This window comes from Lolium perenne, chromosome 1 (genome assembly GCF_019359855.2).
Source record: "Lolium perenne isolate Kyuss_39 chromosome 1, Kyuss_2.0, whole genome shotgun sequence".
Classification (NCBI taxonomy): Eukaryota; Viridiplantae; Streptophyta; class Magnoliopsida; order Poales; family Poaceae; genus Lolium; species Lolium perenne.
In genome coordinates, this window is record NC_067244.2 from 123,684,263 (window position 1) to 123,702,177 (window position 17,915).

General features: G+C 48.2%; 2 protein-coding genes and 1 long non-coding RNA gene across 7 annotated transcripts; 1 reads left to right on the plus strand and 2 right to left on the minus strand.

Moving 5' to 3' along the window:
* The first annotated feature begins 206 nt into the window (after window positions 1–206).
* Window positions 207–1,627, plus strand: LOC127333053 (uncharacterized). The gene is made up of 3 exons (XM_051359373.1): window positions 207–212; window positions 528–1,061; window positions 1,145–1,627. The coding sequence occupies exons 1-3, from the start codon at window positions 207–209 to the stop codon at window positions 1,625–1,627; spliced, it is 1,023 nt and encodes a 340-aa protein (XP_051215333.1).
* A 4,129-nt stretch (window positions 1,628–5,756) lies between these two features.
* Window positions 5,757–12,168, minus strand: LOC127300772 (uncharacterized). 2 transcript variants are annotated; one of them, XM_051330947.1, is made up of 6 exons: window positions 11,555–12,164; window positions 7,505–7,639; window positions 7,390–7,432; window positions 7,081–7,143; window positions 6,801–6,915; window positions 5,757–6,076 (listed from the first exon to the last, which is right to left on the minus strand). In XM_051330947.1, exons 1-6 carry the CDS (start codon window positions 11,899–11,901, stop codon window positions 5,946–5,948), a joined length of 834 nt encoding a protein of 277 aa, XP_051186907.1. In that variant the 5' UTR covers window positions 11,902–12,164; the 3' UTR covers window positions 5,757–5,945. The 2 variants fall into 2 exon arrangements, with proteins under 2 accessions (XP_051186907.1, XP_051186916.1); XM_051330956.2 differs by lacking the exon at window positions 7,081–7,143 and having other exon boundaries at window positions 11,555–12,168.
* A 1,808-nt stretch (window positions 12,169–13,976) lies between these two features.
* LOC127300786 (uncharacterized) lies at window positions 13,977–15,518 on the minus strand. Of its 4 annotated transcripts, none has more exons than XR_007851542.1 (3): window positions 14,731–15,518; window positions 14,324–14,389; window positions 13,977–14,204 (listed from the first exon to the last, which is right to left on the minus strand). It is a non-coding gene; the product is annotated as an uncharacterized lncRNA (long non-coding RNA). The 4 variants fall into 4 exon arrangements; XR_007851553.1 differs by having other exon boundaries at window positions 14,324–14,392; XR_011742219.1 differs by having other exon boundaries at window positions 13,977–14,389.
* Between the last annotated feature and the right edge of the window lie 2,397 nt (window positions 15,519–17,915).

The window sequence follows — 17,915 nt, forward strand, 5'->3', positions numbered from 1 at the left end:
GATGGATTATGTCACCTCCCGTCACTCGCCATGGCCTATTTCTACCCCCTCCTCCACTGCCCCCCCCCCCCCCAAATTTCGAGCTCCTCCTCCCGTCGGCAAGCAGATAAGAGGCGCATGCATCTCCGGTCGGCGACGGTTGCAGCTGCGGCGGCGGCGAGTACATCTGGGCTACCTCCTGGTCCAACGCATCTTCACCTCCGGCCATGACTGTAAGCCATCCCTTATCCCTGTTCCGTGGTGATGTTTAGATCTAGGTTAGGACTTGTCAGATCTTGCCTAGGGTTTGGTCTTGTAGCAGGGGTTAGTCCAAAATGTGCTCACCTGCCATGATCTTGCCTTGGGTTTGTTCTTGAACCAGGGGTTAGTCCAAAATGTGCTCACCTGCCATGATCTTGCCTAGGGTTTGTTCTTGTACCAGGGGTTAGTCAAAAATGTGCTCACCTGTCGTGATCTTGCAAGGTTTGTGCTATTCATCGTTGCAATGAACTGCTTGTCTGATTTAGGTTGTATTACGATGTGTGTAGGACTCTTTCTGCGATGAGTTTAGCCAGGCACTTGTCTACGTTGGGGACTCTCAGATCCATTCCCAAGTTCCCGATTCGCAGCCCACATTTGAGTCTGAGGTCACCCCTCTGCCGATGTCTGACCTGGTGGCTCAGGTAGTGGCAGAGGTGGAGGCTAGGCTGGCCACCTCTAAGAAGAACAAGAACCGTATGGAAGTGGAGAGGGCCTTGTTGAAGACCGGGCAGGAAAGGAATGCCACCATGAAAAGGCTTCCTTTCATGTCCAGCTTCGTGTTGGAGAAGATGTGCGGCTTGATCCAGAGCGGAGTGAGAACTGACAAAGGCTTCAAGGAAGTACATCTCAATACTGTGGCGAAGGGCCTAGCTGACCACTGTGGTGTGACCGTCTGCTCCACTCAGGTGTACAACCACCTGAGGAAGTGGAGGCAGAGGTGGATCACCATTAGCAGGCTCCGCGATCTAAGTGGTGCTCAATGGTGCGAGGACACCAAATGCACCGTCCTTGAGGGTGAGCACTACTGCGGGCACGTCACGGTGAGCACCTCACTAACTCAGTCGTCCTCACTAACTTTCTTGATCAGCCACGAGCAGAACTAGTTTGTCCCTTCGTATTGTAGTATCACCCAAAGGACGCGGAGTTCCTGAATGTGCCCATCGCCAACTACGATGAGATGCACACCATCTTCTCCTTCGGCCTCACCACCTGCAAGTACGCCATGGGATCCAGTGAGCCCCTGGGCTCGCCTGCACCACCTCCTGCACCTGAGGATGCTGACACCCAGGAGTCCGACACGGTCAATCTAGATTCTTACAAGCCCACCGACGCGCCTGAGAAGCCGACCGTCGGCAAAAGGAAGAGAGGTGCCTTCGCCGATGATGAGCTGGTGGCCTTCACCAACATGACTGTTGCTGTGAAGGAGGTCGCACAGGCCATCAGGGCGAACAAGCCCACGGACATGCACCCTGACCTGTACAATGCGGTCATGTACATGCTTGGCTTCACCGAGGATGATCTGATGGTTGCCCTCAGCCACCTCGTCGACCACAAGGCCCAGGGATCCAGCTTCATCGGCATGATCGAGCCACACCGCGTCCTCTAGCTGAGGAACTACCTTGGCAAGTACCACGGCAAGAAGTAGTGGTGCCCTTGAGGCGGTGGATCAGGGTTGCATGCATGGAGATGGTGATGATGATGATGATGATGATGTATATTCTGGCAGTAGCTAGGATGAAAAACATTTGGCCCCCTTTTGTAAGTATTATGAGGTGGTATATACTAACCCCTCAGGTGATGGTGAACTTTGCGGTGTTAGGATGAGACACCCACTTTTGTTGTGGTGGTAGGACGACACCACGGTAGTGTAGGATAAACTTCTGATTGACTTTTGAAATGATATGCATGCCCTTGTTAGTTTCAGATTTGATGTCAACACTTGTCTTGTTCTATTGCTCATGTATGAATTGCTTCATTGTTGTGATTGCTAACTTCTTCTTTTGCCATGCTAGTGGTATGTGGTGTTTCACGGCCGGGTTCGAGGAATCTACAGCTCATGGAGAGTCTATCAAGATCAGGTCAATGGCTACTCCAACAACAGCTACCGAGGATATGCAACATTGGAGGAGGCACAGCAAGAGTACCTCAGCTTCCTGCAAGAGGAGCTGTAGGAAGATCATGTCATCGATGAGGCAGTGCCATTAGCACAGCTGCCGCCATAGGAAGTATATGCTCTACAAGGAGCACCGCCGGAGGTACATCCTAGCCGGGTGAAAGATTACATCATCGCCTTCCTCGTCGTGGTGATCGGGGTGATCTTCTTCTTCTGAGTGGTCTCTGATCGTATGTAAGATGCCATGCCATGGTAATCTCACCATATTTGAATTGTGGTAAGGATATGGACTTGTGATTTGAGCAACCAAACAGCAGATTCCTGTTTTCCTGCGTGAAAGATGGGCTGGAAACGGGCAACCAATCGATGGGGCCTGGGTTCCTTCTCCGGTGCGCAAAAGGGCTCACGGGCTACCAAACGACCGGCCGAAAGTGGCCCATGGCCCGTTCCGAACGCGCAATGCCCCCCATCTCGTTGGCGCGGGCATGCACGAAATCGGTCCAGGCAATCAAACGCGCCCTATATGTACATAATTACAGTAGCGCACACGACCACATAAAATTGTGCACACGAGCAGGTACGGGAACAAAAATATTGTCGTGCACACAAGCAAAAACGATTGCGCACACGATCGAGTACAGTTACCGACTAAAGGGAAAAAACTGCAACAAATACACTAAAGATAGATGTACTTATATCAGTTTAGGCACAAATACAGTTAGGTACACATCACGAGTACAATCATACTAGTATTGAAAGTATGAAAACAAATATCTCGAAACCTATCAATATGGGATCTAGTTTTGATGATCTTGACCCGAGGATCTCAAAAGTAAAACACGGTTCATAATTTGGACTTACGGTTCTCAGAATATTTTATTTTGCAAAACGAATCTAGAATAAAAAGGAGAAGCTAACACAACCAAGCCTCCCATGTCTTCTCTCTCCTACCTCGTCCTCATCTTGCGACACGTGGCGAGTAGGGAGACCATTTCCTAGGAATTTTCTAGCACCATAGCGCGCCACTTGTCGCGTGCGGAGCGAGTTGATTTCCCTTCATGAAGGTCGATTTTTTTCTAACGATTTCGCAACTCATCATGCTATGTTTGGCTACCCGGTTTCTAAGTGGATACTGGTGTATCATACCAGCCCATCCATTTTACTAGAAAATACACCTATTTGGCAGCCTGGTTTCTAGTCACGTAAACCCAAGTAAACTCCTGAAAACACGTTGGGCTGATCTGATTTTCAGAGGCGAGGTGGGTAATTGGACATAGAATGCCGAGGACGAATAGCCATTTCCCCCCGCACCGCTCTCCTCCCTCTACAGTACTCTTGAGAGGCCACCGCCGTTGACCGGGCCGCCGACGGCCGCTCCGCCAGAATAGCTGGCTGAAGTTGGTTTAGGTTGGCGCCGGTGGAGTAGTTCCTTAGATCTGTAGGTTTTGTTGGTGTGTTCCGGCCTCTGCCGGCGTTTTGGGCGATCTGCCCATAGTTGGAGGCGGAATTCTGGATCCCGCCCACCGGATCCATGATGCTTCTAGGGTTGTTGCTGCTCGTTCTCCTGCTTCTGTGGCCGGAGGGAAGAAGGAGCGTCGGCAACGCCGCCTTCCCCAATAATTGGTGGTTCCTGCCTCTGTTCGTCCCCGATCTCTCGGCGTCGGTGAAGCCCTCCTGTCCGGTCGTGGTGGCGAGGGGAGCGCCGATCTGATGCGGTGAAGCGGTCTTCTGTTCCTCCCCTTGCTGGCCATGGTGGCCTGGTGGAGTGGGGGCAAGATCTGCTGTTTTTGGATCTGGGAGGTGGTGGTTCCTGTCGCCGGAGCTGTTCGAGGTGGTGGGTGCTTCGGCCGCACGCTCTCCTGGCCTGCTGTGGTGGCGAGGAGGAAAGGTGAGGTGGACCAACTACCTTCCAAGGCCAGTATCGACGACCCCTGCCTACATGGTGCTATTCGTCTGAGATCAACCAAGCAGCTGGCGATCTCGCTGTTGCTATCCAAGGCCGTGAGGACGACAACTCTACAACCTCCGATGAGGAGGCCATGGCTCGACTCCGTCGCGGGTGCTCGAATCTGCTCTCCTGCGAAGTGATTTGTTCCCCGCAGGATGGTGGTGGACCGCGATTGCGGGTTCTCGTCGGAAGGGGGCTCCCGAGCAGTTGGCCCTTGTTCCTCGGCGGCGACGCCTTGAGGACGCCGACGGCGAGTGGCAGAGACACTCTTGTCCTTGATTGCATCGATATAGTTCTTTCTAGGGTGTTTTCTGTAAAGTATAGGCCCCTATCTTCAAATCTTAGGTTCTTAGAGCGAGTTGTTGCGAGGGGCTTACTGCAAAATGTATTCATGCCACTTTAATGAATGGTTCTCTGGGGTCTTCTAGACCCCTCCTTGCGTGCAAAAAAAAGAGGCGAGGTGGGTGCCGCGCTTTTTACACTCGCGTTTCATGGTTGGAGAAGGGAATCGAATGTCCACCCAAAACACGGCGGAGAATACACTACCATACACTGAAATCCAGTGTTTCCAAACAAGGGATTCAGACTTCGGTTGCCCAGTTCTTTTTTTTCGAGAGTACGCCGAAGCCGTACCATATCTTTATAGAAGGCAGAATATAGAATACAAGATGACTACAACTCGTTGCAAACAACAAGCGTAGTACGAACTCCACTCCACTCCACACCGGCTAGTCCAAAGACAGCCACCACCGAACTACAACTACGACACAAAAAAGCCTATCCAAAGCCGAACATCAAAGGCACGTCTCGAACCACTCCGGTCACCTCGAAAGAACAAAAGCTCCACAAAACTCTCCTTGTCAACGCACCACCAAAGTAGAAGATGGCGGGACTTGGTCGGTCCCGAGAGAGGCATTGTCTTGGATTCTCCGACGATGTCGAGCTTGGACAACGACAAGCACCAGAGGGCGCAACGAGAAACAGCCGACTATGTCTCCCAACACAATGCTCTCAACAGAGGGACGACAACGAAATGCCGCCATTGCGTCGATTCACTCCGAACCTAAGCTTTCGCTTGGAGAAATCACCAGATCAAAGTGGGGATGGGAAAGTGCTAACACACTCGACGACGCCTCCAAGGAGGGGAACGCCGCCCGCAGGCGCCGTCGCTGCCGGCACCGACAAAAGTCGGGCTGGAGTTTCATCCGTGTTGACGAACACCATCCACACCACCCGCCTGATTGGGCCTGCCGATCTTGTCGTCCACACCGCCGCGCGTCGCAGCTCTTCCTCCTCGCCGCCATAGCCTGGTGGACCACCGGCTTCCAGCACGAGGAAGCACACACTCCACCTCCAACCCAGCGATGAACCACGGCAGCCCACCGTCATCACGCCAAGCCGCTCGCGCATGGCCGTCAGGCCACTCCTGGCTGACAGCCATGCCGGCCCTGGAAACCCAGGTTGCCCAGTTCTGACTTCTGAACGCGAGAGCACATCAGAGGATTCAGTATGCCATCCACACCTCTAGGTCATAGAACGCCATGGCCGCAAGTGGCCTTCATCGCTTAACAAACACACACTGTCGTTGGCAACGCCAAGGTTCAGCCCCACGATAAAGGATTAACCAAGGTATAGGGCAGCTCTATCTCTAATAGAGGCAGAACAAACATGAGCTTGAGAAAAATAAATCTCAGGAGCTCCATATTTACATTGTCAGAGTTTGATTTCATTGTAATCAACAAGCTTTGAATTTGAGCTCGTCTTCGTGGAGCAATGTGTTACGTGTAAGAGCTACCAGCTACCCAAAAGGAGAATCCAAGCACTGCCGCAAACTTAGTGCCTCTACACTATTTACAGGCCTAACTATACCCCTGGGTGGTACCCGCTGGGTGCCATGTTTTCCATCCTTGGCATGCTTCTCCGTGAGCCAAACTCCTGGCAGCATTCGAGAGCTAGTCGAAGGGCAGTGCCCAAGCCGAGAACAATAAGAACGCCTGAAAACATCAGCTAGTTAAGTCAATGAACATCGCATGTGTAGTACCTTCTATAAGTGAACCAATGCAGACTGTACGCACCAACACTGATAAACAAACTAATCTTAAGTATAAGTAACATATTAATCAAGTAGCCTACCACTACAATCATATTGACTGCAGATGAAGGGGGAGTTTCAGTTGAGAAGGCCACACAATCTGGTGTTCTTATTTCAAATATAGTTAATACAACTTTTGCTAACAACATCTTTCATTTGATTTATCTGCTATATGCATCGATAGTTTGCAAGAATACCTATCTACTAGTTACTTCGGTTCTTCATTTGTATTTAGATTTGCCACATGTGCAGGTGATGACCCTAAGCCATCAGATTACAAAAGGCACACAAAATCAAAATATTTGGTCTTAACACTCTTTGAGCATAAACATCAGTTATGGACGCGTGGTTCAATTTCCATGTACAACTTGTTGCAATACTGCTCCATTGACTAGTTGTATTGTTTATCAGGGACCAAGTGTTGCTGGAACACAAACTTAGAGGGCACACAGCCTTAGAATGGATGTCAACGAAATAGGCCAATAGTAATTTGTATTTTGCCACATAACAAACTGAGTTAAAAGGTAACTCCTCCTTTTCCATGTATTTCCAAGTCAACAAAAGGTAAGTGGTAACAGAACATAAAGGGTAATTAGGATCTGGTACACCAAAATATTGTTCCATACCAATTATTATGTTCACTGGAAGGGTAGAAACGCCAAGAGAAACAGATATCAGCACATCCAATAAGAGACCACCAATCAGAATTGCAAATGCAACCCAGAGTGGGCTAAACCAACCCTACATACAAAGAGAAAGAGCGTCAAATATGAAGCAGAAAACTGCACAAGTTCTGTACAACTGAAGACTTGCACATGATGATTTAATTAGTAATCCATTTCTGGAGCCAGATAGTAAAATCAGTGAATTTGTTTCTTTTATTTTCTTATCCAGTCATAAAAATACCCTTTCACGTCCTCCTCGGCCCCTTCCATAAGCTGAATCAACCCTCCAAACCCAATAACTTGTCTGCTCAATGAAAACAAGCAAAATTCACTACCAGAAAGAGGAATTTGATTAAATGTTTTGCAGCATAGTGCCCACTACAATTCGGGACGTCTTGAGTTATTTAAATATATTAAGGAGATACTTGAGCGTGTGCGTTCAACAGAAGATGATATATATAATGTCATATATTCTTCAAACTTCAGACCTTTTAAGTATATATTTTGTAAATACACCTTGAAAATATAAGGTATAAATTGGAAGACTTACACTTGCTTGCGTCTCTGGAGGGGGTATATTAACAGCAACCTGCCTGTGAAGAGAACAATTTCAATAAATCAAAGTAATTAACAACTGGCAATAACTGTCTAAGAAGAGGACTTACTGGCAAATCTCACACTTGTTTGAACCTCTAGTACGGAACCAAACATCAATACATGTGCGGTGAGCTTTTGAAAGATCACCTCGACATCTGCATCCAAGGTCTACCAAAGGTTCTTCCGACTTTTGCTGACAAACTCTGCAGTGGAAGTATCACATATTAGATCTTCGGAAAACATAAAAAAAGGTAAACAGCAGCAAACAGGTAACAAGAAATGTATTCTTTTAGAGTCTTCTAAGGTACATATGTTAGCAAAGAATGGCCTATTGCTGTTCAAAAAGAAAAACAAAGAACGGCCTATTGATGAACAACTTCACAAGGGCTAGACGTTGCTTATAAGGAATAAGCCAACCCCATAACTGGGTGGCACTGAAATGTCTACTGGTTCGAATCTACTCTAGACCAAGCTGATGCTATTGTGGCTATCCATTAACTTCATATCACTTGAGAAAACAATTCACTATTATCAGTTTGATGGACCAGTAGTTTTATCTCCCAAGCACTGTGTAATACTTCTACTGTATCAATTACTAAGGTAGGCTTGCTCCTATTGCACATGCAACTATCAATCCTTGTCAAACTGGTTTCATTAAAGGTAGGCAAATTCTTGATGGGGTAGTGGTTATTGAGGAGATTCTTCATGAGATCAAACTTAGAAGGAAGAAAGGGATTCTTTTGAAGTTGGACTTTGAGAACGCATATGATATAGTGGATTGGGAGTTTTTAGAAGGAATTCTGAGGAAGAAAGGCTTTGACTCTGTTTGGATAAATTGGGTAATGCAAACAGTCAGGAATGGTCATTTGGCCATAAACATAAATGGTGTGCAGGGACCTTACTTTAATACTTCTAGGGGAGTGAGGCAAGGAGATCCATTATCCCCTTTGTTATTTGATTATGTGGTGGAAGCTTTAGCAGTTATGGTTAAAGCAGCTAAAGGGGCTGGACACTTATCAGGTTTGGTCCCTGATTTAGTTCCAGGGGGAGTGAGTTTGCTGCAGTATGCAGATGATACTGTAATTCTCCTAGAATTGACTGACTTGAATGTCCTTCCCATGAAGTTTTTGTTATACTGCTTTGAGAATGGAAAATGATTAGATCCCCCCGGGGGATCGCAGCGTCCGAACCCCCGCCTTGCGTGCGTGCCGCGTGTCCTGTACATATCGTGGGTCCCACCAAAACTATAGCCTTTCTTCCTCCTCCACTCATTTCCCGTGAATCCTTTTTTTTCTCTCCCCAACTCAACTCTGCCTACAACCACGCGCCGGAGATTCTGCCGTCGATGCCGGCTGCCGCCGCACTTCGTGACCCACGGCGACGCTGCTGCGGGTGCTACCGACGTCGGGGCCGGCCGCCGCTGCGCGGCGAGGCGGGTGAAACCACACCGCCATGGGCATCCTTGATGGGAGATCGGGCGCCGGAGATCCTGTCGCCGCTGGCCGGCTGCCGCCGCGCTTCGCGGCTCACGACGACGCTGCTGCGGGCGCCACCAACGTTTGGGCCGGCCGCCACTGCGCGCCGCGACAGCGTCGCCCGCCTAGCTCGCCGCCGCCGGTCGGGCTCACGACGCGGTAGAGCTCCTCAGTGGCGACAGCTGCGGCGTCCAGCCGGCGGAGGAGCTCCATTAGGGCCCACTCCATGGTCATCGCCGAGCTCTCTGCGCCTCCTGCTATGATTCCTGGATGACTGCCTTTTGCACCGTCGCAGGGTGAGTCTGGCTTTCCTGGATGTCCCAACCATAGTGCTACCATTGGCCAACAAGGGTGCTACCAACGCTGGCCGGGGAAGCTACACATGGTATTCCGAGTTGCTACTGTATGGTGTCCTGATTTGGGACTTTGCTCCGCCAGCTACATAGATATATACTTTTGCTATTTTTTGCTACCTCGAAGTGCTGCGAAGCCACGATGCTACAATAGTATATTTTTTTGCTTCAATTATTAAAACTGTTTTGCTACTTTTGGGACAAAATTATGCTACGATTTTCCGATGAGGTTGGGTTTGCTATAATAGCACAACTTTTTTGCTACGAGGTCTCCGGCGAAGTCTCCGGCGAGGTCTCCGGTGAGATCTAGGTCGATGTCTCCGATGAGATTGTTTTTGCTACAATATCACAGATTTTTGCTCCGGGGTCTCCGGCGAGGTCTCCGGCGAGACTCCAGCAAGCTCAAACCTTTTCTTTTTTTCATGGACGAACCGTTTTTTGCTACATGCATTTGCTGCCGGGGTGTTATTTTTGCTGCCGGAGGTGTTGTTTTGCTACATGCAAATCTGACCGTATATGATGTTGATCCGACGGCTGGGGACCCGGGGGCTGGGGAATCATATCCCCCGGGGGACGCCCAGCACTGTCCTTTGAGAATATGTCTGGCATGAAGATCAATTACCATAAAAGTGAGGTTTTTGTGGTTGGTTGTGATGAGAGGAGCAGAAGAGGGTGTCTAGGATGTTGAACTGCAGACTAGGCCACTTACCTATGTTGTACCTAGGCATGCCTATTGGGGAGTCTAAACTTTTCAATGCTCATTTTCTTCCTCTGGTAGGAAAGCTCACAAAGAGAATGGATCCTTGCCAGGGAAAGTTGATGTCCTCTGCTGCTAGACTAACTCTTTCTAATCCCGTCTAATCCCAAATCCCCACATATTTTCAAATACCTGTTCTGTTCTAGTGTGTTGGATTGGTTTATCTCCACTTCTCCCCAAAAATCCGCAAACGCTAGTGTATTTTCCTCAAGATCAAATACACTACCCCTCCCTAGTGGATTGGGGATAAGTGGGGATTTCAAGGGATTGCGTGAAGACAGGGATTTCACCCAATCCCTGCGGGGAGCATCTCCACTAATCCTACAAAAACACTAGTACCAAACAAGGCCTTAAGGTTTTGATAGATAAGAACTAAGGTAGACGGATTTATTGAAGCTATATGCATGCAACAGTGCTTCCCTAGTCCATACTAATATATGCACTGACTATAGTACATAAGAAGACTTCACATCCTGAATGTCGAACAACTGAACTTTGTGCTCAAAGTTGTTGTCGCTTTGGGCTAGTTTGATGAATCAACAATAAACCACATGCGTGGAATTTACTAGATGCTAGTTTGATTAATCAACAATTAACCACCTAAAACGGCTTTGTGTAGTCCCATTTTCACATGATAACATAAACTGAAGAGTACTCTACGAGCGTCCTAGAAATTACCAATGTCACACACACTAAAGCAGACCAGTATTGACAAACTAACAATTAACACCATCACGGTCTTAGGGCATCCCTTAAAATCGGTTAGAGGAGTAAAATTCTCGTTTTGGGGGGCTAAAAGCCGATCCCTCGAAGGCTTTAAGGTGTATAGTTTTTAGTCCTCGGGTCGGCCAACCCTCAAATATACTCGGCCGCGGCCTCTCTAGAGAAAAAATCGCCTAGTCTCCCACCTCCAATTTCGCCAGCCGCCTCGCTCCTATTCTGAACTTTTTCGTCTCGCCCCTATTTAGCTGTATTTAGCTGAACCATCCAGATATTGATTCACTGTGAATTTCTAGGCCTATTGTATGCTCACTATAATCATACAATTTTACTTCAATTGATCCCTTCCTATTATTTAGGAACTACTTTTTTTAGCGAACCATGTATAACGAGTTAAAGGATAAGGGGCTGTTTGAGGGGATAAATTGTAAGGGATCAGCTAGAGATGCCCTTAGGTGCTCAGATGTGATAACTGATTCTCCGTGACCATTGCTCATGTAGAGAAGCGAGATAGTGACATATCCACTTGGCATTATCCATTTGCTAGAATCTCCAGGAATCACATACGAGAATCACATGAAAGAGGACCAGTACCATCTGTAGTACAAATTTACATTACCTAAGTCCTTAGTGATAATTCAGCCGCGAAATGGCATGTCCGTCCTAAATCTACCGTAGCAACCACACAAATCGGGAAAAGATTCAACCACAACCCTTTTCGTATCCCCTCTCCAGTTGGCAATTCACAAATCTCTTGACCAGGACCCAACCAAACATCCGAGCAGGTCACGAAACTCGGAACTGACAGTATACCTGCATTGCTCGTCGAAGCTGTCGGACCTGGCCAGCTCCGCCTCCTTTGCGGCCGCCAAGGCGGCCATGGCTACGTCGTCCCCGGCCTCCAGAGGAGCCCGGGAGGCCTGGGCGACGGCCTTGGGCTCGGGCGCCACCTCATCCGGCTGCGAGATCACGATGGTGACCACCGAGACGGGCGCCGGCACCTCGGCCGCGGCCACGACCACCGAAGCCGGCGCTGGCGCCTGCAGCTCAGCCACGGCCAGGACCACCTCGTGCTGCTGCTGCTGCGGCGGCGGCTGCTGCATGGGCAGCTCATGATCCGTGCCCGGGCCGGTCTCCGATCCGGCTGCTGCGCTCGACATGGGCTGCGGCTTCTTGGTCGAGCAGGTGGCGTGCGAGGGGGTGTTTTTTCCTTTGTGGAAAGAGAATGGGGGGTGGAGGGGCCGCACCTACTCGTGCGGCTACTGGCAGCGGCGAGGGACGGACGGCGAGTGGTGGTGGGGGGCCTACGCCGGCGGGCCGGAGATGGGGATGGTTGGGGTGGGGAAGCTCCGGTATGTGGGCACAAATCTGGATAAGTACGTGGGTTCGCGTGGACAGCGAGTGACACTGACGAGCGGGGCGAGTGCGCCGCGGCGCGCGGGTGTCAGTGAGACAGCTTCGGATAGTAGCGGGTAGGGGGAGTGGCGCGGCCGGTTCGGATCTGGGGACGAGCAGAGTGCAAAAGTGTGGTGATGGGATCAGACTGAGATCTAGGTAGAAAGGGTACAATTACAAACCTACAGCTTGCCGGATCTGCGCTCAACTAAGATTACTTTGGTCCTGCGAGTTGATCGTGTCTACCTTCATTGGGGACCTAGGACTCCTGTCGAGTTTACTCAAGGAAACCGTGCCGTTTTTTTTTTTGTATATTAACATTCAGTTAAATTATGCACATACGACACTCCCTTCAAATCTCCATCTAACCATTTTTTAAAAACAGATAGAGGGGTCTCGAAGGACCCTGGCTGCTGCAATTATATCATCACCGGTGGGATACATTTTACAAATAGGACCCAGAAAGAAATAGGAACATACAACACATTCCTAGAACATTGCATAGAGGACCCTAAAGCTAAAATTTTAAGCAATCAGGTCCTTCCTCTCCACCGGATCTGGCACTTCACCGCCAACCACCGTAACGCCACCGGTCATGCACCACTTCGGGGTGAGAAGGTGTTGGGCGCCAGGGAGAAACTCTTGTAGGGGCCTCCACGCAGGAGATTGAAGAAGGGTCGTCACTTGGCTCAGGATGGCCGCCCTACGACCACAAGAAGCAGAGGCAAGACGGTGCCAACCGTCGCATATCCTCTGCTGAGTAACTCCGAGAACACTTGCAGCACAATTCAGAGGCATAATCCCCAAATCAACATCATGCAAGGGGAGACCTTGGGTACCTTCGCTGATTTATTGACAGAGAGAAAGAGGAAGGAAAAGGGAGCGATGGCAGTCGAAGCAACACCTCGCCAAGGGCTTGGCCAAGAGGTGTCGGCATGGGATACGACTCCAATCAAACTCCCACCATTCACCCCACACCCTTCAAGAAGATAACCGAATAGCCCGGGGGAGCCTGAAGCGTTTTCGCGGGTGGGCCAACCCATTTAGCAGGAATTTTCCCGATTTCTTCACTTTATTTCTCTTTTTTTTGTTTTCTTTAATTTTCCTGGTTCGGTTGGTTTTTGGCATACTTTTTGGTTCCGTCGGGTTTCCTAAAAAAACCAAATTTGAACATTTTTTTTCAAATTTGAACTTTTGTTTTTAACATTTTTCAAGTTTAATTTTTTTCAAATTTGAACATATTTTATTTTTAAATATTTTTCAAATCTGAACATTTTTTGAATTCAAACATTTTTCGAAATCTCGGAAACCCTGAAAAGAAGCCGTGAAAACCCAGCAAAAACCACCAAAAATTGTAAACTGATACACCTTACACCTTACAGCCTAACGGGCTGGCCCAACCGCCGAAACGCTTCACGGGTGCACGAATAGTGCACGCATTGAGCGCCGAATAAGAGCTCCATAGTCTAGTCTGTAAAATCTCACCGATTTGAACAATTATAAGAGGCTGGAGCCTGAGAGTTAAGCCTTACTCTGGCTTGTTAAAAGTTTATAGAGGCCCCTCTAAAACCGGTACTTTGGGCCTTCAAAATAAGGGCTCGACCTCCAAGCATCTCTATCACTTGTTAAAATATATAACTACACGCTAGCTTTTTTCCAACACTTCGGACTTTTGGAAACTTGGCTAGTGTACTAATTCAACTAGATGATACCCCGCGCGTTGTTGCGGGAGTATGTTAATATATCTTTAGATAATTAGATAAGTGAAGTGGAAGTATAAAGTAATAGATGTTATCAGTCAAGCTAAAAGTATATTAAACATACACACATGAAAGACAAATCGGCAATAGAGATACTCTTTATACAAATAACGCTATACTTGCTAAGTCACTTTTACTCGTTGGTTGATGTACATTAGCCATTGTTTCCTACCTTGTCTACCGTATAATGCACATATCACCAAAATAATGATGGAGCAAAAGCACAAAATGACAGTTGAAGCAACAAAGAAAATAGACAGTCCAGAAACTTCAGTATGGTTTATCATCTGTCCAACTTGCAACACTACCTGAAAAAAAGATAATCCCATTGTGTTCTCAAACCAACTTGAGCAATGAGAACTTATATATTAAATGGTTAAACCCCATTAACAAAAAAAAACGTAAATACATAGCAATGATCTCACACCTTCTTCAATCTGATTCTTCATGGATAAGCAAGAAACTGGTGGATCTATTGATCACTGTCAACAGTCTGCTAAAGAATGAAATAAAAAAAAATTTGTTAGGATAGTAAAATTTGCGAGCTACAACAGTAACTTAAATCAGCATTCCCCTTCAAATACTCCTCATACTTTGGAGGGCAATCTCTATTATTTTTCTGACACTAAGTCTTATTGGACACACACACACACGGTAGTAGATAAGAATGGAAATACACATTATTAGAGGCACATTGCATGGACAGAAACATGGTTGACATTAATTAATTAAAGATGCACTGAAACGATAGATCATAGTTTTAGTACTACATGATAAAAACAAATAAATATGTACCAATAACAGGAGGAGGGGGAGGGAAAGGAGATAACTTACAGCTCGAATTTACGGGAGCCCTGGATAACTGGAGGAGGAGGAGCGGGACTGCTGCTTATCACATCCAGCATGTGGTACAATGAGGCCATGAATAGGAAGATGCCCTTGATTAAGGAGGACATGAACACTCCCACGGTGGTAGAGAGGGGTCTATGAAGATGCAGGAGCACGGCTCTAGCAGCAGGCAGGCTTCATGCATCGATGAGAGGCAACGTCAATCTTGAATGGATGTAAGCTGCAGAACGCAAAAAAACAAAATCAGTTGAGCACTCTGTCGGCAGTACACACAATGATGGCCGCTTTTTCCGATCTTCAGAGAGGGGCATGGAGAATCCAATAGATCCGAATGCGGGGCTTTGAGCTAGCAGATGAGCAATCTGATGGCAACACACATGATCATGTCCTCTGATCTTCAGAGCGGCATGGAGAAACCAATAAATCCAAACAAATCGTAGAGCTTTGAGCTAGCAGCATGCAAAATCAAATCAAAACGGGTGGAGGGCAACCTGCTAGATTGGGAAGATATGTTAGGGATTGAAAAATAAGGAAAGGGGGGTTAAAATCTGGAGCATCCAGGTACCAGCGTTGAGACCAGAGGGGCAGCGCGATTAGTTTTTAACCTAGAGGTGATGGCGGCGGATCAGTTCAATCGAGCAGCTTCTACTCGATGAATGCTGGGATTTATTGGACGAATTTATGAGAATTTGTAGCGAGGAGGTCGGACGGTAGTGGTGGAGGATTAGCGCCGGTCTTAATAGCCACCAGGAATACGAACAGCGACGTTTCCTTTTTTCCCAGGTCGAAGGGCAGCGGGTCTCGAGTCTGGACCATGAATTCGTGAGCCCAGAAAAGGTATTCCAGGTGGGACATAGGGTCGACCCCTGGCAGGGCCTCTACCTGACATCGGCGGGAAGGCTAGAGCTGACAAATTCTTGTCTCTCCAGCTTACCGATGTTTGCCATGGGCCTTTACCTTCTTTATGATTCGACGCATGGGGCGATGAACACCACTCGTGGCCGATTCTTTTGGGAAGGAGTTGGTGACAAGCGCAAGTATCATATGGTGGACTGGGCTACTGTTTGTAGACCTAAGGAATACGGTGGGTTGGGAATCCTCAACACCAAGAACATGAACATTGCGCTTTTGGTAGGGTGGATTTGGAAGCTCTATCATAACGCGGAAGGTCTTTGGGCAGACCTCATCCGAGCCAAGTACCTGGGCAATAATGACTTGTTCTCCCCCCTGGTCCCAACTAAAGGGTCCCAGTTCTGGAATACATTACAGAAGCTCAAATGGTACTTCAAGCTCGGGGCTAAGCACCTCGTTCGCGATGGGAGGCGGACGTATTTTTGGTTAGACTGGTGGACGGGGAGGGCCCCCTTACACCTGTCTTTCCCTCGCCTATTCGCCTGTTGCGATAACCACTTCGCCACGGTGGCCGCGGTCAGGGCGGATGGAGGGTGGCACATCAGGTTTCGGCGTACCTTCGGCACGGCAGAGATGGTGGAATGGGGAAATCTTTGCAGGATTTTTGATCTTCATCCGTACTCCATGGGGGAGGACCAGGTCTCTTGGGCCCTGGAGCCTTCCGGGATTTTCTCCTCCCACTCTCTCTACCTCCGCTTGTCGCAAGGGGCGACGGTTACATTCTTCAAGGAGGTCTGGGCTACTAGGGTTCCCCCGAAGATTAGAGTGTTCCTCTGGCAACTCATTAGGGGGAGGCTTCCGTCCGCGGAACAGGTGGCCAAGAGGCATGGTCCCTCTGACGGGAGTTGTGCGATGTGTGGAGTCTTGGAGGATTGCGACCATATCTTCTTCAATTGCCACCTCGCGAAGTTCTTATGGGCAGGAGTTAGGGAACTCCTCTCATGCAATTGGAATCCGACAGGGGTCGGAGATTTCATCGCCTTAGTGCAAGGCCTGTCGGGACCCTTACGTAGGTTAGCTTGGTATGCCTTTGCGGCGCTAGGTTGGACGCTTTGGAATACACGCAACAAGCTAGCTCTAGAGGGGAAGGTCATTGCTCATTCGGCTGATGCTCTGTTCTTGATGTCTTTACACATGCAGAGCTGGAGGGTGCTGGTCGAGCGGGACCGGGGCCTACCGGACGAGGCGCCGGGGGAGCTTAGGCGGCTACATGCGAGGACGAGGACGCCGCGACATTCCGAGCGTCCTGATGATCTTTGCTTTTCCTTGTATGGTGTGCCTTAGTGGCGTGTGTCCGGTCGTGTAACAGTGTGGATGTTGGTGGGATCGGTCTCAGACTTGTCATTGTATCGTTTGACTTTGCCGTGAGGGCTTTATATATAAAGCCGGGCCGTGGGCCTTATGTTTAAAAAAAAAAAAAAAAAAAATTGGCTCGACCAACCCACCTACTAATCAGGTGACGTGGCTCGCTCTCAGATCAGCAAAATGGGACCATCTATTAAGAAAGAGAAGATATAGGTACTAGAGGGAGGAGGTCTTAAGTTAAGCCTCGGCTAATGCACTATTTAATTTACTCGAAATAGTTGTAGCCTCGATTACCCACATCTAGTGTCTTTCTATTTGTCCAGGGGTGTGTTAAAATATATAACTACAGCCTAGACTTTTCCAACAGCTTGGACTTTTGAAAAACTTAGCTATTGCATCAATCTAATATGGTATTAGAGCAAGGAGGTCTCAAGTTCAAGCCTCGGTTTGCACTATTTAATTTACTCCAAATAATTGCAGCCCCAATTATCCACGTCTAGTGTCTTCCCGTTTGTCCAGCCTAGACTTTTCCAACAGCTTGGACTTTTGGAAAACTGAGCTATTGCATCAATCTAATATGGTATCAGAGTCAGGAGGTCTCAAGTTCAAGCCTCGGTTAATGCACTATTTAATTTACTCCAAATAATTGCAGCCCCGATTACCCACGTCTAGTGTTTTCCCGTTTGTCCAGCCTAGACGTGAGGGGTTGTGTTATATAACTGTAGTCTAGCTATTTCCAACAGTTTGGACTTCTCGAAAACTTGGCTAGTGCATCAATTCAATATGGTATTAGAGCCACAAGGTCTCGGGATCAAGTCCTACCCAACACAATATTTAATTTACTCCAAATAGTTATAGCCCCGATTACCCACGTCTAGTATCTTCCTGTTTGTCCAGCCTAGACATGAGGGGGTGCGTTAAAATATATAACTACAACCTAGCTCTTTCCAACA